The sequence below is a fragment of the Platalea leucorodia genome, assembly GCF_965183815.1.
Source record: "Platalea leucorodia genome assembly, chromosome: 10".
Lineage (NCBI taxonomy): Eukaryota > Metazoa > Chordata > Aves > Pelecaniformes > Threskiornithidae > Platalea > Platalea leucorodia.
In genome coordinates this window covers 3042312-3065613 of record NC_138832.1, presented here as the reverse complement: position 1 = coordinate 3065613, position 23302 = coordinate 3042312, and the positions used below count along the sequence as shown (strand labels likewise).

The window sequence follows — 23302 nt, the reverse complement described above, 5'->3', positions numbered from 1 at the left end:
CATTTAGTGACACCTCCAATTGCAGAGTGTAATTTCCTAAATCATGACACCTGCTCAGAAATGAAGAGTCACAACTTGCCAGCGGCTGCCCTACTTTTCTGGCCACGAGACTGCTTAAAGGTAGAGCTCAGATTTTCTGCATTGGTCAGACAGGGGCAGAGTTTATAAGATACCATCCATTCACACATTACTGAGGGGTGTGGGTGCTCTGCGTGGATGGTGAAAGTCTAGCCCTGCGCGTAGTGCTGGGGCAAACAGGCGATGTAGATGTGCCAAAAGAGTTTGGAAGAAACCAGAGTTGTAATGCAGAAATACCTAGCTTTTATTCTGCTCAAGGCTAAAAAAAAAAGAAAAAAGGCTGCTAGACTGGCTTTACATTCTACTCATCTGAAGAGTTTAAAAAGCTAGATATTCATAGTAACATTCTGTAGTCTTGAATTTCTCACGTAGCTGCTGGTGTTTTCAGTGTATATTCCCTGCAGCATGCAGTACATTCTGCTATGTGCAAGAAGCGTCTTCTGGTTTTTGGCTTTTTTCTTTTTTTTTTTTTTTTTAAAAAGGATGCAATCATATCACAGAAACTGTATAGGCAACTGTATAGTTAATGCAAATAATGCTATTTCATCCAAATATGTGAATCTATCCACACAGTTTGTCTTCAGCTCCCCAAAACCCAACTACATGCAATAAAAATCCTCTACTAGTGCCCATCTCAGCTGATTTTAAGCTGAAATATTTTTATTTTGTTTTAAGCTGCTTAAACCACGAACAAGAAGGTTATTAGGAGCAAGAAGATACCATTCTACCTCTTTTAAAATATTTTTCAACATATTGAAAAAATATAATATGGTCATGTTTTGGACCTGAAATTTAAAATGTGTGGGAGGAGGATTAGGAAAGGGAGAGTCATTCTATAAAAGAATAGCCTTTTGCTAGAATATAAAAGAATAGCCTTTTGCTATGAAAGTTTGCCAAAATTTCATCAAGTCATATGTCCCTTGAAAATATCTCTTGGCAGATGTCCAGTGGAGTCTTGTGTCCTGTCCACCAAGGCTGTTCCATCTGGATGGCAATGTCCCTGCCAAACTGAGCATGTGCAATCCACTCAGAATAATTAGGCATGCTTTGCTCTAGGAAGAACAAAATTCCTTTGCAACTCTTCCTTGCGACTGCAAGAAACTACAGGTGTGGAGAAGGAAGACAAAAAAGGGATGAGAAGTATGACTTTTTTTGGGAGGGGTCTGTGATTTGTCTCTGTTGCAGAAAGTCAGGTAGGAAGGACCTGACGGAGGGAGCAGCCATACTGGAATGACGGAGGGTGAGAAAAGGGAGTGACAAAAAGTAAGGAGAAACAAGTGTGGGGGAAGAACAGGACAACAGCACCTGGCATGACAGAGCTGGGAGACTAAGGGAAAACAATAAATACGTAAGATTGACAGAAAACAGTAGGTTCTGAAAACTCCAATCTAAGAGGTTAGTGGAAAAAGGTGAAATCCAATTGTTACTTAAAAAGAGACTGAGAATGACACACTTTTTCCGCTGCATGTAACCCCTGCCTTATATAAGATGGATGCTGCTTTGGCTCTGAATTGGGACTAAATACTAAGCAGGACTATACTTAATTTTTTGTAAAAATAAGAATCTATATTTAGCTGAGGTAATGGATGATGAGGTGATGGACCACTACAGTGGCAGCAACGGAGAGACAACACTGTCTTTTGTAAGATGAAGTAGAATTTTACCTGAGAAAAAGTCTTTCAAACTCCACCTCTACCTCACTTTCATCTGTGATAGCAGCGCTACTCAATTTAGTTGAATGCCATTTTAAACACGCACAGCACCCTACAACTGAGGAAACATCAGCAAATTCTTACCATTACAAGTGCCTTTGAAATGAACTATGGTGTTTAATACACCTATACAGAGGTAAAAATGCTGACAATCCTGAAAAATCCGGCACGGGGTGACTTGTGTTTGGCGATCGACAACTAATATTGTTGTACCTGTAATGTAGTGGTATTTATACCATTGACAAAAATCATCAATTGTAAATCTTTTAGGTAGGTGAAAGCACTCTAAATGTCATTAATTATTTTATATTCAAGTGCATGGTTTAGCTTCTTGAATAGGTTTAGGCCATAGACAGGATGAAAAGATGTAAAAAAGAATAATTATCCATATGAACAGATCCCAATTAAGCTTAATTAGGCCCCTCTATGATACTCAAGTATCTGTTATTTCAAACTTATTCTTTTAATATGACTTATTGGATACAACTAGAATATGAACATACTTCATCAGATAAACTGCAAAGGAAACAAAGACAAAATCACTATTTTATTCATTAGAATTAGTTGATTAAATTCAATTGAAAGGGACAAACTGAAGTCTCCATTGTTAGTATTTATCAAATGAGCCACAAACATAAACAGTAACTATTGTACAGACCAAATTAGCATTTAGATGTTCGTTGAAAAATTCTGCCTGTTATTTCCAAAACTCATGCTAGACATGCATTATGCTTTTTATCCTCAGAGTGATTCTGAAATACTAAATTTCAAAAATTAAAAAAAAAAAGATGGGGGAAATATCTGCTGCTTTGTAGTAGTATATTTTCCCCCCTAGTAGTCTTTAGTAAACTTATATCTGAAGTATTTTTTCAACCTTCAAAATTTATATTTATATTTATATTTGATGCAGTTAGAAAATGAAAGTTATGACATTTACTTATGTGCTTTTCTCACTAAACCCTGAAAATTTATTCCTCAAATACTGCAACTATATTTCTTGAAGTAAACAAGTAAATATAATTCATAGATAATGTATATATTTAAATACAGAATAACAGAAGTAGTTACCTTTCAGTATCTCCACTGACTGTGTCCCCTGCTCTCTGCAGAAGAAAAACAAATAGCATTAAGCATGACTAAAGACTATACTTCCTCGGTGCGCTCAACATCACAGTATCTGCAGCGAAAGAAGTCAGAGAAGTAAACCACAGTAGTAATTCTGTAACTCTAAGGAAAAGGAAATGGAAAATTTATTTCAATTTCTAACTAAATGTTATTTCACAATGAAGATCATGTTTAAAGCAACTTGCGTCTGCACTTATAACATAGTTTTGGCTGCTGTATAATTGTGATCAAAGCTCTTTAAAAGAAGGGAGTTAAAAATGTGTTAGAATGTCAATGTTTGCAAAAATGTTAACATTTGAAAGGGAGTTTGTTAAGTGTAAGGGACAAATATTACAATATAGAATGCAGAATTTCAGAAGAACGAACTGTAGAGGATTTTAAGAACAATGATGAACCTGTCATCAAAACTTTCTTTAATACCATTCTTACATAGCCTCACATAACTTCATTTACTACACTGGTTATTCCTCTGAGGTTTAGAAATGACCCTGTCTTTTAGTAGTAAGTGATTCAGGATTAAAAATAAAATCTTCAGGCTGTTTTTGTTACTTTAAACCAAGCTTTATGATGCAGAAGTTTTCCCACAGCTAAAAAACAGTTTCTCATCTTGAAATTGCAAAAATATATGTTATAAAGTTAATGTGTGTTTGTTTATAAATGCAGAAATTTGGACTTGAAAAATCTTTTACTCTAAATGCTTTCTTAATAACCAAATAGGAAACAGATTAATTTTTTGAAGCATAATGTTTGTGTTTGAGTATCGCTGCTTTAGGCATACTGTAAGATATTTGATCGCACATGACTTAGAGAGCAGTTACAAAACTGAAACGCATGTTGCACACGTAAAGCCAGGAAGCCTGCTGGGTCTGTTTAACGACACGGGCTGTAACGCAGGTATATTCCAACAGCATGCATTCCTAAGAAAACTTTAAAATGTCCAGGGGACAAGCACACATTTTGCCACCTCCCTCCTTCACATACCCCCCGGTGTATCCATATACAGAATCATTTGTCATCCTTTACCGTACCATTTCTACTATAGATAATAGATGATTTGCCACTTGAAGCAGGCAAAAAAAACCCCTTAAGAGATCAACTTACTCTGGTAATAACTAATAAGTTTGGAGGGGACTGATGATACCACAGTAATATTAAAAAATCAGGTTCGTCACCTGCTTGCATCTACTAAGATTAGACTAGTTATCTAACCTAAGATCAGAAAGACATTTTCCCCACAGCAGGACCTGTGGGGCCTACATGACTACTTTTCTCTTAAACATTCCTGTTATCCAAAGTGTTCCTCATATCCAAAGGAGAATCAACCTGCTGCCGGAATATGGTGAACATACAGTAGGATTATCAATGGCAAAGTTTTATTTCCAAACTATCAAGGATATGAAAGTACTGACAGCCTATATAAAGCCAAAAGTGGATCACTAAATCAGCACGTGAAGTTTCATGAGGATCATTGTATGATCATAGGGCTGAAAAGTAAAGAATGCTAAGCACTCTCCCTGACTTTGCAGCTGGTGCACTCTGTGACATGCTTGTGTTTCGAATAAAGCGTTGCCACAGTTAGCCCACGCTCAAGCCAGACTATATGTCATGGCAAAACTGTCTACCATACAACATAAACGGCATGCACTTCAAAGTGTTCACTTATAGAGGCTTTCCTGTCTCTTACCTTCCGCAATAACTAAGATGCTACATATTTTACAAGTAATTCTTGTTGCTGCATTAAATACTATTTACTACTAAAAAATTTGCCTTTTACTTGTTCTAGGAATTGATTCAGTTAAAATATCCTAGCAAACGTCAATATCAAAGATGGTTACCATTCAAATGAGATCATCTTAGCTGATGAAAAGTAACGAAATGGTGCCCTTACGCTTAAAGGAGGGAGTTCTCCTACATACCTTGCTGAAACCAAGCAAAGGTAGGAGCTCCCCATTGAGTAATTGAGTACACAAAACTGCAACAGGCTTTCCCGAGTGCTGCAAACAACTTAATCCTCCTTAGAGTACACTGAAATCTAGTCTAAGGAACCTACAAAAATGAAAATAAACCATCTAGTAATATTAATATTGTCTTGAAGCAGACTGTAAGCAGTAACAGCATACATCTACAGCAAAATATGTTTGAAGAGCTTCAGTAAAATCCCGCATGAAAAATGTCAGATTGCTGCTGCTGCTCATGCACTATTAAATATGAATGAACCAGTCCGATCATCCCTGAAAATACTGTGGACAGCCCAGTAAAATATTGCGTGGCCAACTGAGTAAAAGAACGTTGACAGCAGCACTACCCATGATACCGTTATAAAAATAAAATTTATTCATACTATATACATATGTATGGAAATACACATACGCTATACAAAAAAGACGTGGACAGGCTGGAGAGGGTCCAGAGAAGGGCCACCGAGATGATCAAAGGGCTGGGAAGCCTGCCGTATGAGGAAAGGCTGAGGGAACCGGGTTTGTTCAGCCTTGAGAAAAGAAGGCTTAGGGGAGACGTTATCACCACTTTCCAGTATCTAAGGGGTGGCTACAAAGAAGATGGAGATTCCCTTTTCACAAGGAGTCACATGGAAAAGACGAGGGGTAATGGGTAAAAGTTACTGCTGGGGAGATTTCGACTGGACACAAAAGGAAAATTTTTCACAATGAGAACAGTCAGCCATTGGCATAATCTCCCCGGGGAAGTGGTGGGTTCCCCAACACTGGACACTTTTTAAGATTCAGCGGGACAGGGTGCTGGGCCATCTTGTCTAGACAGTGCTATTTCCAAGAAAGGCTGGACCAGATGATCCTTGAGGTCCCTTCCAACCTGGTATTCTATGATTCTGTGGTGTATGACCTTTTATTTGACTGAATTTTTATCCCCAAAGAAGCTATCATTGGAGTACAATCTAGTTGCTAGCTTGAAATGCCAACCTTATAACAGGATTTCTGATAGCGTATATGGAAAAAACTACACACTGGCATTACTATACATGTGTACGTATAGCTATAATTAATGTCCTTGTGTAATTGTAATTACATGCACAGATACAATACTGATAATGACTTACATGAGGCAGACTCCTATGTGCAATTTCAGCAACCTTATATATCATTTTTTGGAGCAGTTGCTTCTTAACAGTGTTATGTTCCTGATATTTAGAAAACAAATTGCCTTATCCTAGTTCCCAAACTAAAACTCTACTTCATCTTGCTAAAAGGCCACTTTCATGACTAGTAGACATGTGGGAGGCTCAGGAGGCGCAAGTCTTGTCATGCTGTCACAGACTATAAAGCACAAATTCTGTGAAATTCAGGTCACTGGCATCTATCAGCCTTCTTTAGAGTCAGCTTCACATTTATGTAGCTCTAGGGATTTTAGTGGATCTACTTCTGACTTACACAAGTAGAAATGAAAGGACAATAAGGCCTATACGGTCTAACAAGCAGATCTGATGATCCTCTCCCAAAACAAATCCTGTAGAAACTCCTATTTATCCTGAAATTTCTATATATAACTGATAACCAAAAAATTGTTTCCTTGAAAGAGGATTTAATAACAAAAAGAAATATTTTCTCCTAGGAAGTAATCACATAAACCACAGAAAACAAAAGAACCCTGAACTGCAGAGATAGTGTGAAAACACGAAAAAGTCATTGTTTATTTGTTGTTTACTAGTGGAAGAGACTAGAATAGTCAGTAATGAGACTAGTTTGATAATGAGAGTTACTAATCTCAATGGTGAAATGCAATATATTCATTCCACCTAAATGTGTGGTTCTTTTACCTTTATTATAAATACTGTTGTTCTGTTCTTCTATACTCAGATATTGAATTCCCTACAAAAACGATTTCTTCTCCTTTCCTTAACTCACATATTCATTATCCTAAGCATTTCTTTACATTATGTTTGTTCAAAAGTGAAACAGTAGCCTTGCTGCCAGGGGCTTCTCTTATCTCTGTAGCTCAGTGAGCCCATGCTTAACCCACTGAATACACTTGCAAAATTATTATGCTCAGCTGCAAATGAAAGCAGCCTTTGAGGTTTTTCTTCCATGTGCTCTTGTTGAAGAGAGAGATAATAGAGACAGGAAATAATCTCATGCAAACTACATCCATGTACAGTTCAGAGGTACTCAATTTTTATGCTGAAAAAACAATATGACAGGTGAGAAAATTAACTGAAGATTGAAGAAAAATATCCACTCAGAATTTTTAATTATGTGACACATTATGAACATTATGTCAGCACATATTAGGTAACAGAGAAAGCAGCAACATTTTTAATGGAATGGAAGTTCTATTTTTGGAAAAATGTTACATCCAAAATAGAAGCTATCCCAGATTATACATGAGGTAAAAAGAAGTATTCTAAAAGAATATCTAAAGGAAGACTGCCCTGTGACTAACAAAATTTATCTCATATAGTAAAGCAAAAAGTAGTCCAAAAGGACAAATCACAACAACGGATAAACTGTATTTTACGTTGACCAAAGCCTACCTTTGTCCTCATCAATCCACTCTTTTAATTTAAGGGAAATTAAACAAATTTAAGGGAAGTTTAATCTGACATCAAAGGTGTAAAAAAGAAACAAGGAAAAATATTCCCCTCCCCCTCCCCCCCCAAAGTCTCTCTTTTCTTCAAAAACTAAGACGACATACTGCGTTCCAAAGAAACAGATGAGGGTTTTTTGGTAAAGAAAAGCAGCATATTAACTTGTAAATGTATTTGTGTTCTCCAAAACTCTTGTTTTTCTGGAACAGACACCAGATATTATTTTGTTGCAATAAACTAAAACTACCGAGTTTTATGGAAGGAGCAATCATTCCATGTTGTATACTAACAATCTTAATTTTATACAAGATGTATAGCAACTAAAGTGGACATTCACTTGAAGTATCCACTACAGTTTAGAGAATAGAATTTTATTTCATCACAGAGAAATTATAAGGTAGAATTTAGTGCCATTTAATAAAAGGTACAGAGAAGTTTTACAGATTTCCCATGAAAAACACAATGCAGTTCTTCCCGAGGAAAAAAAGCGTTCAGAGCCCTAATACAGTTGGAAATCCAATCACACGAAATTACGCTGTTAGATGGAATGTATTTCTGAGCTGCAAGGTTCTGCTGTCATGAAGCACAAACATTTTCTTGCTGAGAAGTTAAGAACAGCCGACATGCAGCCCAATATCCAGCAGTGATTTTGCTGCACAGAATTCCATTGGAAAGGTAAGGGAAGTGGCTGAAGTTGAAAGGATGTAGTGTAGCGCAAGAAGTTACACAGGTCAGGGAAAAAGACAAGGAGACAACTCCTTCCCCTTCCTTTTTCTCGCTTTCCCCATTCCCCCAGGTACAGGCTGCCTATGACCCTGCCCTACACGGGACTGACCTCCTTTTCTGTCACGCAATGCTTTCTCTCCTCCTCCAAAACCCTGTCCTCATTCTCTTGCTGGGGAAGGCAGGAAGCCTGCTGAGAAGGTGAAGAGGGAAAGGACAGGGACCAAGGCCTGAGCCCGTGAGTAGAGAGGAAGACCAAGAGGAGAGTCTTCCGAGTACTACAGCTGGCTGCCTGCATGCTGATCCTTCTGTCAGCAACAGGAGGAGACGACAGTTGTATTACAAGGAAGATGAGTTTGCATATTTGCATTTGGTGCATTCTTCTGGATGATAAATATTGCAATTACGGTAGCGATAATATCAGTTGTAGCTAATATTTATTAACAAATGGTGAATCGTATCAATCCCAATGGCTGTTAAATTTATCTTTAGACTATGTATACAAAATCAGAAATAAAATACTTTTTTTGGTAGCCTAAAGAAATAATAAAAACAAGCCATAAATTCATTTGCTAAAATAATACAATACAGTAAATCTTAGCTCTATTGTGACTTTCTGGAGCCAAAGGACTCCGGAATGCTTTACAAATTGCAATTTACACATGAGGATACAGTAGGTTAATGAATGCTTCATTTGCTGACAGTCATTGGTAGTTTGTAGTGATTCATTTGAAGACTGCAGAATAACATAATTTAAACATGCTCTAACACAGAAAAATTACTTATGAAAACATTGTGTATGTTTGGATAAAGACAGCCTCATATTTGCTTTGCTGTAAAGTATCCTAGTGTAACTATCAGTTTAAAGAATTCAAACCAAACAGGGTAGCCTAAACATCTGGAAGCAAGTAATAACACATAGCCTCTCTCACGGTTTAATTGCTGAAGCAGATATCACTGGCCAGCGCAAATGCATCAGGCCTAACCACTGCAGTGTGTTCATTGCAAAATTCCAGGCCCTCTCCTGAAATACTGCATGACTGGAGGAGCCCAAGACAAGGTCCACAACAAATAACGGCAATGCTCATACCTCAGCTGAGCTTCACAGCTGCTCTATAGAGATGGACGGACATACTATGCTTGGATCCAGATGCAGTATATTATTTCAGGAGTAAGCACAACCGTTTTTCTAAGTTGCTTCAGGATCTGAAAAGGTATATCTGAAACAAACGCTGGTTTACGCTGTGCAGATACATCGAGCTGAATTTGGTCTAACGTAGAGAATCTGTACATGGTTTTCACTTTGCGTTATAGACAGAGTATAAAGGGTACCAAAAGTTCAGATTCAATGGTAATTTAACTTCCTTAGTGCAGTGGAACTCATAGGCAAAACTTTTCAGCATATGACAGAACTTACTTTATGGAATAACTTGCTCAGGACTAAAACCCAACACAAATCCAAATGCCTTCTTGCTTTTCCTTATTGCAAATAGGTGTTTTTTTAAATAGAAATCAAGGACAGCCATAGTTTCTTTCCCTTTATTTTCCTTTGTACTGTGAAATGCCTTTTCCCTTTTGAACACTTTATAGACTAATGAAGAGCATAGTTTAGAGAATCATGTCTGAACAGAACTGTAAAGAAATATATTATTGGACATTGCTACTGAAGGATCCATCTTACAGTACTAGCTGGATACTCGTCAGCTCAAGCCTTCACGTACACAGTTATGGTACAGTACAAATGCAAAATAATCTTATCTTACAATTAATACAACTGACCAGAATCAGTTTGAAGCTACAGAAGCTAGAAAGACTTATATTAGCTTCCCTGAGCAGCTAGATTCCATGTAATCATTCTCATAGTGATTTCTCAACATACCTGCAAGGCAGGGAAGGAACATTTTCCATATTACAGATACTTAAATAAAAATCAAAGATAGAATTTATTCAGCAATTCAGAAAGGAAATAAAACTCTGAAGAAAATAATTCTCATCCTTGACATTTAGCACAGTTTTGTTTCTTCCTGCAAAACCAGGAAGGAAGAAATAACACATGAGCACTTCTCCTACAAAATTGGCAATAAAAGACTCCTCCTTCAGTCATATGGAGCTGAGTACGTATGATTCTCCCAGACAATACTTATCATAGTAGCACTCAGACTGCCTATCATCCAAAAAAAGTGTCTGGAACATCTGGCACATCCCAGCATGCATGCATTACAGAAAAAACAGATCTACATTGTTTTTGCACACATTTTAGTTCTCAGCATGTACCATTAAACTTTATGTCATTTGTCAAGCTGCCTTCTGCAGCTCCAAGAACAGTTAAATAGCATTTACATCATTCTGTGCTAAAAGGCATGCATTACCAACTTCCTGTGATCAGCAGGAAGAAAATAAAAAGCAAGTTAAGCAAGTGCTGTGAAACAATGACTAACCCTAAACTACTATAATGCTTCAAATTATCTTTAAAATAAAAACTGACTATTGCCATAACATTCTCAACGACTGCCCTAAAGCAGCCATTATTTCTGTTTTACTACATAGGGAATATTGAAATGAAAGAATCTATCTTAAAAGTCATTAAAAATTAAGTCTCTTCTACACACTGAATTCTAATTCACAAAAAATTTAGAAGATTCAATAGTTTATAATCCAATTTCTTAATATATGATACTACAAAACAAAATATCCAATTACTTTGTAGGTAATAGGCCCAGAACATTTATGACCAAGTAAACCCAAATGAGAGATCATTACCTTATTTGAGAATTTAATGTAGTAAAGAGCAAGTTAAATTTCAGAGCTTTAGAAACTCGTGCAAATCTGAGGCAGTAAAACCATGAAGTTGAACACCATGTGGTCTGGAATGAGAACTCCCATATTCCTTCTAGACAGAAGCTGGTTCCCCTAGTGCAACATGTAACTGAGTAGCAGAAAATGTACAGTTCGCTACAGCGTTTTAAAATGCTGAACATCAGTTTAAAGATGGAGAGTGTTTTCCATTCAAGACTTCGTGTTTTGTTTTGTGGGGAAAAAATGCAAAATGAAAAATTTCTCATGTACATCTGGCCTACTGTGCAGGAGTCCTACTTGATAAGTTAATTTTCTTCAGAATGAGCTCTGGTAATACAAAACAAAAATATATTCAGATTTTAACTCTATTCTTGTAAGCCCAGAGTCTATTCCAATAGTGTATTTCAGCAATGCTGTAACAGATATACTTTTGTAATATTTACATATGTCTCACTATTTAGGCTTAATCTGGTAAACAGTGTCACTTCAGAAGTGAAGCATTAGTAAACATGGGAAGTCATGTTCTGAGAAATACTCTATTGATTCATAATTAATTATAACAGTCTTGTTAATTGTTATTGACTCTTCCGCAGATTCTGTGACATGCATTGCAGAACTGCATATCAATTAAATTAGAGTTATAAATATATCCTGAAAGGGGCAGTGTTTCTTGACAGTAATATTTTACTGCAACATAGCTTCATGCATCATTTTATATCCTGGGCATACTGCCAATATTGCATTACCTAAATATCCATTTTATATAGTAACTCTGCATCCTCACAGCAACTTATGAAATCAGTCTAATTGTTTAATTTTAGGTTCCAAATCAACATTCCTTCCAAAGCATTAATCTAGTGGTGAATCTATGCAATTACCAATTTTGTAAAACTTCTTATGTCTGTGTCTGGTAATTTAAACTACTGTTAAGTAAGTGCCTTTTTTTTGGTATGTATTTATGTAAGTATGCTTAGAAAATAAAGCAATGGTTAAGTGACACTGTGTATCTCAATTTCTCCTTCCATCATGCCATATTTGTTTGCTTACAGGACACTATAACCTTCCCTTTACTAAAGATGATTAAGATCCTATTTAACATTATCATCGCCATTTTCCAAAGCATTTATCTGGGTTGAAATTTTGATTTATACCCAAAAGTTGTTCTGGGCATGTGTTAAGTGTAGAGGAATTAATGGAAATTTGATTATAATGGTTCTGCAGTTTTGACTTCCATATTAAAACAAGAAAAGAAACCAAACCAGTTTTGTCATCTGATAATACTGCCTCCAGACAGCTAAGAAAAAACAAAACACAGACTAGAAAAGCAAGGAAAAGGTAAGCTGACCTCAGACAAATTCTTTTTTTTTCTTTAATACAAAAGTAGCAAAAGCTGTTTTATGGTGATTTGGTTAGGTAAAGTTTAGAAGTATCGTCTTTTGATTAACCTTAGTCTTGTTGCAGAATGAATTCTCGATAGAATAAAATCTCCTTATCCAAACAAGTAAATATACTAAAATGCTTATGAAAATACTGGTAACATATTTAGATATTAAGGAAATGAGATGATCTACTTAAAACCTATATTTCTATCTAGGAATGGAACTATCCGTTATTTTTCTCTTCCTTTTTGATATCAAAATGCCATTAAATATTCTTTGATATTTAGTATTTTCATTCTGGGTAGCTATCTTTCAGGATAGGTAGGCCAAACAATTTTTTGCTTCGCTTTTCAGAATTCTTTCAGCATTCAGAGTGGAAAGATGTTGTTAATACAAATGATTCTATACTGGCAAGAACCCACAAAACCTGTGTCAGCAACTCTTGTATACTTGTCGACTCAGTTCCTCTTGTATATTTATAAGGCAGTTGACTAAGTGCCTGAGATATTCCGATTCGTGTAACTACCTCCTGAAGGACTGCAAAGGTCTGTCTCTAAAGTTGTTCAGAAAAATTTCTGGTGATAAAAGAATTTATACCACTCTGTCAGTCCACAAATAATCACTTTACATGTGTCCTCCTCTGTAATTACTGCACATTATAATAGAGTTTATGAACCAGGTACTGCACTGACTTTTTGGGTAGACCAACCGCTACATGTAAAGTTATCTCCTCCCATGACACCACCTTTTTTCCAGTTTCCTGCATTTCCTTCAGTCCCTTTACGGTTGGCGTATTATGTCATTAGGTTCTTTTTTCATAGCCATGGGAACTTAACCAACAACTACCATTATTTAAAGGGTGCAACCAACATCTTACCCCATGTGACTCATTTCCCGTTCTTCAGAAGTCAGGTGTCAACAGACAATCATCACTCTTCCAAAAATTAACTAAACCCAGTTGATTCATTTATCAAGTTATGAAATTTTGCTTGGTTTTTTGCAGACTTGCATAATCATTTTCTCATTCATCCTAGTAAACTAGCTACTGCTTTTCTCTCTGGATTTGAAATCCTTTTCTTTGACTTTCTGATCCTGATAATATCTGTAAGAGTTTATGGACAGAATAAACATCTCCTGCTAAACAACCATATGGCTTGATTTATAAACTACTTGACTTTCTCTGAAGTTGGGGAAAATGATGTTCCACCTTTTCCAAAAATACTAACTTTAAGTGGCATAGGAAAGGGAAACTTAAAATTTCCTGATTCAGACTATCAAATGCTGACGGCTTGCAGCAACAGAGATGAATTGCTGGCTATATTTCAAATGTATCCCCTTAGGTGAACCTTACTCAGCTCTCAGGCTTGATGCAAATACAGCCATCCTTCCAAGATTTTGCTGAGAGAGAAACACAAAGTAGAAGCCCCAAATGCAAAAAAGTCCACAGAAACTTGCTACAAGCCCTGCTTTTTCACTTATGTCTTTCTAGGAGGAAATTCACCATGATTAGAAAATATATACACCTTGAAAAGCTTCCATACATGTGGGGAGGAAATAGGCATTTTTTTTCAGTAAAAAACTGCCCTGAAGATATTAAGGTTTGAGCACAAAATACTTTGAAGTTACTACAGTATGTCATAAGAATGGAGCAGTCCGCTCCCAAATGGTAGGGCCATGAGTAAAATTTAAGAACGCCTCTACAAAAGGCAATGTACACATCCAAAGCGTGAACAGTGAGGACTGATCTCTGAAAGGCTGTTGATTATTTCAGGACGTTCAAATCAGCACAGCAAGATTCTGCACTAGCCGACAGTCATGAGAACCTAGTGTTTTTTCATGGCGGCTACGAGAACTGGCCAGTCATTCGTCCAATGAATTATATTGTCTCCATAATTTTAAGTCCAAAATATTACCTCTATTATCAGTATGAACAAATTCACATTACTAGACTGTGGCCATGGTACTGCAATTTAAATAAACAGTAACTACGTTAAGCTGGTCTGTTTTTACAAGACATAGTGATTGAAGTGGAAATATAAAAGCATATAAACTAATCTATAATTAATTATTATCAGAGGCTGAGTATGGGATCCTTACGAACCTTTGGAAAAATAATACGGTCAAATTAAACTAAACTCAGTGAGACTGAGTTATTAAGAGCACTATTTTACTTAGAGCATCTGATACCAGATGGTCTTTGCCTTGCATTTTTCCGTTCTGTCTAGACTGTTCTTATGTGAAAGCTATCATGATACTGACATTAAGCAACTTTCTTGGACTATAAAATACAATATTAAAACATAAAGTAGAAGAATATGCCTTTATACCTGTATCAGTCCTAAAAGGAAAACATTTTAGCGTTTTTCCATGTACTTCATGTAATAAGGTTTTTTGTTACGTACTTACGTGATAAAGTGGAACTGTATTATTTTCCGCTAGTGAGAAATTCAAGATATCTTGCTGTCCAGGTTCAAGCCTAACATTAATTGTAGATGTCAACACAGATGGACTAATAGGGTAGTTTGGACTGCTTGTGGTTTTGCCCTTTTTTCTTGACCTACGGCCTGTGTCCCTTTTGTTGTCTTTTTGTGTCAAAGGTTCTTCTTGGATAACCAGTATCTTGTCGTCACTCAGATACCGCAGGAGTGAATTCTCAGAGTCAGTTGTTGGAGGGAAAAAAAGAAAAAGAAAAACATTAGTAAGAGGAAACAACCAGATAACGATTTTAGCTGCATCTGTATTGTCAGCTTAGTTAATTCCTCACTTCATCTGAGGCTCTTTCCTCTGCAAACTTACTTGTACCAAGGTTCCAATCAAGAGCAAACTAAGTAGTTGGCACAAAACCTAGGCACAGAAAAGATGGTGGTGCGTACCCGGGTCCTTGCATGACAGATAGCATGAAGCTAGTCCACATCATATGGCTTGTGTAACAAAGAAAATGTAAATACAGCCACAGAGTTTCAGTGAAATGTCAAAGATCATCACTTGGTACTGTTAAACTGGAAAGAGTCATGTGAATGTCAAGTGAGTTGTGGGGGCTTGCGCTGGACTTGGTACCACATTTACTGACACCCCCTGCCATTTGAGGAAAAAGTGAGCATACACATAAAATACTTGTGAATTTTATTCAAGCGAGGAGCATCTCTGGGACCATTCCACAGACATGGATTGTAATTTCAAGGAACCTGACAAAATGGAATAACGGTCTTAAGGAGATGTGCAGTGTACTTGGGCAGAATTTCAAAATGGGAACTGGCCAGGCAACAAGTCTGAGGACAGGAATCTGGCTGTAACAGTGAAATACAAACTAAGCATAAATCAACAGATTTGGAATAAATCAGAAAAGACTTGTGCCTTAAATGAAATTTATTTTCTCTTGGAATGGAAGATTACTGAAAAAGGTAGTTTAAAATCCTGCATTAATTTTCAAGAGTATCATTCAGTTTTGTCATATTATAAGTAGTCAAGTTGAACTCCTCGCAGCTACCCACACTGTGCCTAAAAGATTCTGAAAACATAGTATTTAAGAACATTTAACAACTGGCATAACAATAAACACATTTGCATATCTGAAGAATATCCTTTTGAATGATATAATTGCTTTTTAGCAGAGGAATAAAAGGAAAAAAGGAACTTTGCTATCACTGTGCTTCTTCCAAAGTTCATAATTCCTACTGGAATCAATAGAAATGTATATGATTAGGACTGCTGGTCTGAACACTGACAGTACAATTGCTGATTCTGGTTTCAAATATTCATTCACGCTAATCAAAATGTGTCTCAAGGGACATTAACTTGCATCTATAACATCACTTATTGTTTACTAGAACTGTGAAGATTAAGAACTGATTGCTATTAACATATATCTGAATCTTATAAGTCTTTTTTCCCCTTGATGTTCATCTGTCTCTATACTGGAATTAGATAGAGGAAATCCCTCCTACTAATACAAACTTTTTCATTTTCACGAATAGAAACACAAGAACCCGCATACTAAACAGGCTGTTTTATATTCTCTGTGGCACTCAAAGAAAAAGAGGTTTGGTTCCTGTGATGATATCTTCATGCTTCTTAAGCAACAATGAAAAAAATCTTGGAGAACAGCAGAGAAGAAAAAAATACTCACCTCTGCTATCCCTCTTGTACAGGTTTTGTTCTTTTGACTCCCCTATCCAACTGTACTCAGTAGGCATAGAAACAGGCCTTAAATCTCCTGGAAACAATTCAAGATAAACCAATATAATTTTTTGAAATTGAAAATAGAAGGCTGTAGAGTCAGTAATGCCTATCAGTTAGAGGTATGACATGACCCTTCAGAGCAATCCTTTTTTATCATCACTATACATTATTAAATTGTAGCATTCAGGATCAATTAAACACCATATATACCAGATTCTCCTCTTCATTATACCGATCTGAAGGAAGTACCAGACTTTGGTGAAATTACCTGTAATCGTATAGCAGATTACAAATTTATTTTTAAACTCTGTTCTGTAAAAACTTGCTCACTCGTTAAATAGATGTTTTGGAATAAAGAAAGAAGCAGTTTTTAAATGGACTAATGTGCTTTAGTAAAACTATAAAGATTTTTAATACAGATACATCATCACATATCTATCAGTTACACAGTAAAACCTGTCTGACCTGGAAAATCCCATGGTGAGTAATGAGGGGATCTCATAGTTTCAAGGAACATTAATTTCAAATGCCTTAAAAAGAAAACATGGAGTGCAGTTTGGTAACAACAAAAAAAGAAGATTCAGACACTAAGGTTTTAATTAATATGATTTTATGGCACTATGGCTGTAAGATATTAATGTGCATTATTCATTCACTACTATGGTATCAGCAGAACAGTGATAGCAGGCCATTAAATGAGGAATACTACAAAACTGACTATAAAGCATTAGCACTTTGGCCTTGTCAGTGTGCATGACTATCACAAAACACAGAAACACACCCTCTAGATTATGGGTTAAGTTGTTTCTGACCCATAAAGCCAAAGATTCCTTTTTCCGTATGCCAGCTGACTAATTTAGTGTGTTTCTTTAGCACCCGAGCAATTTTTTTTGAAGTAGTTTGTTACTGCTCTAAGATAATTATAGAATTTAAATGTGAACAAAAGTTTCTTTTTCATTATCAATTTCCCCAGGTTGATTAGAGTGACAAAGTGTATTGTGTGGATTATTTGTATGCTAATATAGTTTTTCATTCACCATTTTTCCAAAATACAGCTTTTTAGCTACTAAAATATTAGGAGGATTTAAGAACAAACAGGTACATAAGACAAGTATGCTTCAGAATAACACTATTTTCTGAATATATAACATATACCTAGAGTACTGAGATTTTCCCATATTATACTTTTGCTCATACCATAAAATTTAGCGTGTAACTAATTGTATGGAAAATATATGTAGTTTCCCTTTCTGCCTAACAGTTGAAATTGTCTTTAACTGCAAATGTATTATTCAACTCCTAATCTCAAATTTGGTCTTAAAAGAACAATATTAATTAAGAAAAAACAAACAAACAAACAAACCAAACAAAAGGAAGAATCAGTAATATGGAAAAGAAACAACGAAAGTTTATAAAATAAAAAACAAAAATCTGAAAATAAGAATGCACATAACGAATAAAGATCAACATAACAAAACTTAGCAGTATTTCTGTAAAGAGAAGAAAGGTTTGAAGCTCTGAAGAGATTTGTAACTCCAATGACAGATGCCACAGCACGATCGACAAAAAATAGAAATTTCTGACAGGAAACATACAAGCCAAACAAAGGAACGAGTGATTTTGCATACCGCTTATTTTACTTCCAAGTTCTTTCCCAAACAAGTGTAACCTATAAACTGTTCTAACATTAAAACTTGGGTATTTTTCTGAATAGAAAATTATTGTGTACAAATTGAAAGAAAAAAATAATACTTATTTATGATGTTTTTGCCTCTTTAGCACATAAACAGAAGAGATTTGATATGCATTGCCACAAGAACTCTAAATACCATAGCATGTTAGTGTCAGAGTAATATTAGAGTATCAGTCTTAGTAAAAATAAAATGCACTGTAGGAAAGATAAATACAAGCTTAATTTTCACAAATGGTTTGAGAAAATGGACTTCTTATTTGCCTCCTTGGATATTGCACATATTATGTGTTATACTGAGGGTCTCACCTGCCTGAGTATCCTTCCACCTACCAGCTGCAACAGAAACTGGTTTCTAATAATTGCTTTAATTCTGTTAAGTCCATGGCAGGAATTTCTGAACTGTGCTTTGTGCGAGTCCTAGCAGTAATGAAAGCATCTGCTCAACCATGAAAGACTTCAGAAGTTTTATTTTCCTTACTTTGCCCGTGACTATCTGATTCCAGCATCAGATACGTGTTTATTGGATCTACCATAAATCCTGTCTTTCTACCAAAAGACGTATCGTCACTTTGATGGTTCAAATGTTCATCTTTCAGTCAAAAAGTACAAAACATTCTACTACAGTAGAACAATATTTGGATTTGGAAGTCTGTTAATTGACAGATTAATTTAATCTGTAGTTTAAAAAAATCTGGTTTAACAATTGTTTTTGAAACAAAGGCATATTCCTGAGACTTTAAAATCAAATTCCTTCTAGATTTTCAAAGTTACAGAAAATCAGAACTGTCTATTATAACCACAAGAAAAATCTTGTGTATTACTGGGATCAGGCACAGAGCCCAGCATTTTAAGTCATCATGCAGCATGAATTTATGAAAGCAAGCCAAACACATCCATCTGGCTCCAATTTTAATCACAGTTAAGATTTATCTTTCATTCTAATTTTATTATAAAATGATGTCACTTATCAGGCAGATAAAGACTGAATATAACTAGTCTTAAGAAGGAATCCTACTCTTCGGTGTTACAGCTCTTCCAAGTATCAAGCATATGGCTGTACAAGTTACTAAAAATATCCTGCAGATTACAAAGATCTATTAAAATTTCCCTATTCAGAAAAGGTAGTGTATACACGATCCTGTCCGTTTTACAATTGGTATTTTGCCATTTTTTACGATAAATCCAGCTGCAGTTACAAAAACAGGGCAGAAGTTTTGCTTACCTGATAACCATAAGCTAAGATTGCTTTCAAAGTATTAGAATGACAAAACCACGACAACGCTTGGTAAGTTGGATGTCCTTTGTTGGGAAGGTCTAGCTACAGTGAATTGTCACTCTCTAGCTGCAGTGAACTATCACTGCAGCTTGACATAATTTGAAGTATCCTTGCAGCTGGCATATTTTCAGACTTGAATTCTACCCTCTCAGCTCTCAAAACAGCAGGTAAAATTACTTAACTGTTACTCATTAGCCAAAAGGTAATGCAGTTGAAACCTTAACCCAGGTAAGCTGTGTAAACTATGCCACAGATATCTCACATATAATAAGAAAACCTCAGCAAACGTTTATTGACAGAGGAAAATACTTGTACATTTTAACTATCAAAATCTGTTTTGGCATCTGGGGCCATCAGTTGCCCTCGCTTCTGCCATTTGTGGTGTTAAGAACACCTCAGTCTGAGAACAAGGAAGAGAAAGCTGCATCGTCTCTAAGTACTAACAACTGAAAGCAGCATGGGAAACTACATTTAATAACATCCATGGTATCAAATCCTGCACCAGAGACTAACCAGTTCTATGGCAGACCAACAGAATCAGTGCCTGGAGTGCCTAAAGATTTTTCTTTTTTTCCCCAACTGTGTTCCATTTCAGCTGTTATTGGATCTTCTGCTATAACCGCCTTTGGTATTATCTCCATTGAACTGCAGCATGTTTTTAGTACCTGTATTCTTCACAGACACATTGTTCTTTACTACTCTGAGCTTGTGAAAGGTTTTCCCTTTCCTAGATATCAAAGACAAAAAATTTAGGAATTTTTTTTTTTTTTTTTTTTACAAAATGAGAGAAAGGAAAAAACCCTTAGTCTCAGAGTAGGTAAATGAAGTACTTATTGATGGCATCACATACATATATATACATATCTATACATATATCTCAAAAGATAGAACCTACCCATGCAGAATGCTATGATCAGAAGGAGTCAGTGCTTTCTCTGAGGCTCAGAAATAACGCCATTTTCAAATCAGATATAATTACAGTTTTTAAAAAAAGTCTGTAAACTTTACAAAAATAACTTACTGCCTTGAAAATAAAACCACTGCAAATATATGGAGAATACACTGCTGCATTTCAGTAGTATTCTTCTAAAATTCACCAAACACCAAATCACTTTTAACAGATAAGCGAAATAAGTTTTCAACAATTCATTTTCAGCAATACCTTTTATATAGATACATATACTCACATACAAGCACATACATGTTTGTATACCTGTACACCCATATGGATTTACACACACATGAAGTTTCTATACAAAACCAGAATTTATTTTTGTTTTAATAGCATCTTATATATTTAAGCAGTCCCTGTTCTAAGATTTTGAAATATGTTTCTAGTATTAACAAATGCATTGCAGGATACTACTCATGTAATTATATCCATTTAATACAGCACTGAATTTGAGAGGGCCTTACATTTTATAGATACTTTCATACCACAAGTTAAGTCTTTTCAGGCCCTCCATTGAAGTTTAACAGTCCAGAACATTGCAACTAGAATAAACTCTAAGAGCTTGTAAATGCAATTGAGTAGATCAAGATGCTAGCTATCCAAATAATATGAACTTAAGTATCATTCAAAATTTTAAATATGCACTGCAGAATAAATCTATAAATAACTTACACACTCCTGATCCTGAATGTTAGCTTGTAGTCATACTAATTATTCTTTCACATAAACCTTTGTCTAGTATTCAGAGCCAACAGGTCTACCAAAGGTCAATGGTCTAACAAAGAATGACAGATATTTGGGGGTGTTGCAGTGTTAATAGCAAAATTTGTAAATCTGGTCAATTTAAAAACGTTAAAGAAATCAAGCCTACCGTGAGTAGGTGTTTTTTCTCTTCTCCGCACTCCTGTAGCTCTGCTTCTCTCATACTCAGAGCCCACAGGGTGGCCTTCACCTTCAATTAAGGTGTAGTATTTCCCACTTTCATGCTCCAGAAAATAGCTTGGAGTTTCAGAGCCTTTCATTCCAGACTTTCCAAATTTGCTGATGTCATCACAAGACATTATTCCAATGTCATCCCTAAAAACAGTAAACCAGAAGATTATGGAGAAGTTAACCATTGTATGATAAAGCTAAAGCGTACAACTGTCTCTCCCAAACACTACAAAGTCCTGCAACTGAATTGCTATATGTAAGAACTTTCATGAAAGTGATTCAATTGAACAAGTGTAAATTAATGACATCATCATTAGGTTCCATTTTAACAGTAAGATAAATATAGTTATTTGGGAGTTTTCTAGTATCTGAAATGGAGCATAAGGAATTGATATAACATGAGAAGGCAAGAGTTTCCCTTGCAGAAATGCATGCTTTAGAACAAGTGGTTACATAAAAGTAAACAAAACTAAATTATTAAAGACTTCTTTAAATGCTTTCTTGGTTTAGGACTAAAGCCAGGTTTTGCTCCATTTGTATTGAGCTAGGTGAAAGTTAAGTCTCTCAAAATAATGATATACTGCTTAATGTATTTCTAGCTCTTAATTTTACTAAATATTTACTTTGATCATGGGGCCTTTTTTTTGTTTTTATTAATCTAGTGAAATTAAAGTGTAAAATTTTATTTTTCAAAACCTCAAATTCATTAGGATGTGAATACCTGGGGCCATAAAGTCCTGACATAGGAGACAGAATGAAAACATCCTGAAGTGCAGAGTTCTCCATTTTTGAAGATATGCCCATTGTACTTGTTGGTGTTGTAGAGCTGCTTGTTGGACTGGTTGGAATTACAGGCTGGAAAAAAAAAAAAGTTTTCTGTGCTACAAGTAACAACGAAGTCAATGTGCATAATTTTAGGAATTTTGACCTCTTTTTTTGGATTAGCCATTTTTGCGAATTACTGAAGTTTCTTCCAAAAAGATGTCTACTGAAACACTGTTTTATCAGAGTTCAAGACTAGTTATGAAAGAAACTGATAAAAGACCAGTAGTGAAATTAATTTAAAAGCATCCCATGGAAAAATCTGAGACTCAGAATCAAAATTTGATTTTTAACCAATGCAGAAAATCAATTATAAAGGGAGGAAGGACATACACTATTAAGTGCCATTAATACAAAAATTAATTACAGAACTCTGCAATACTTGCACTGAATGAAAGCGTTCATAACCACAATGTTGGTTTCAGTAGAAGATTTATCATTAACAAGGACAGAATACCTAGATTTTTTTAAGAAAAAATTCATAGTCATCTATTGTTTCTTATTTTTTACTGAAACCATAGCTGTGATGCTTGTACCACGATGACACAAGTAGAAGTTCTATGGTGACTAGCAATGAAATATAAATTAACCTAAGCAATAAATGCGAGCTTCATAAATATTAATGGTATTAATAAAGTATGGGGGTCTATGGGGATTTTTGCTTTTTTAAATTTTTAAATGAAGTTAAACATAACTTTTTTACTCAAATGCCATACGGAAGCTCAAAACAATGGCTATAAGGACTACAACCAAATATTCTGTGCAGGATACAAAGATATATACACAAAGAATATTTTTCAACCAAGGTACAGTCTATGTTTATATTCAAGAAATGGAAATTATTTTTATTTAGTATTATTGCTTAGATTATTTATATGAAAATTTCTCATTCAAATACAAAACTGTGTTTAAATAGATACAACTAGTTTTCTACAGGTGGAATGAAAACACAGTGACCTAGGAATCAGAAAGCTATGAAGACCAGTTATAATCTTTTTCTAAATACAAGGCTTTCTATCTTCTAGAGATAAACACTAAAATTATTTTTATGTGATTCAACAAGTAAAAGCAATCCT

The 23302-nt window shown here is 35.5% G+C and overlaps 1 protein-coding gene across 1 annotated transcript in view; it reads right to left on the bottom strand.

The window, feature by feature from the left end:
- Positions 1 to 23302, bottom strand: part of LOC309595686 (connector enhancer of kinase suppressor of ras 2-like) — a gene marked incomplete at its 5' end in the record, with an annotated part of 209411 nt that overhangs the window by 36804 nt on the left and 149305 nt on the right. The window contains 5 exons of the mRNA XM_082322943.1: positions 2859 to 2893; positions 14778 to 15031; positions 16498 to 16584; positions 21343 to 21548; positions 22126 to 22259. Coding sequence (XP_082179069.1) covers positions 2859 to 2893; positions 14778 to 15031; positions 16498 to 16584; positions 21343 to 21548; positions 22126 to 22259 — 716 coding nt within the window. The remainder of the gene's footprint in view (positions 1 to 2858; positions 2894 to 14777; positions 15032 to 16497; positions 16585 to 21342; positions 21549 to 22125; positions 22260 to 23302) is intronic.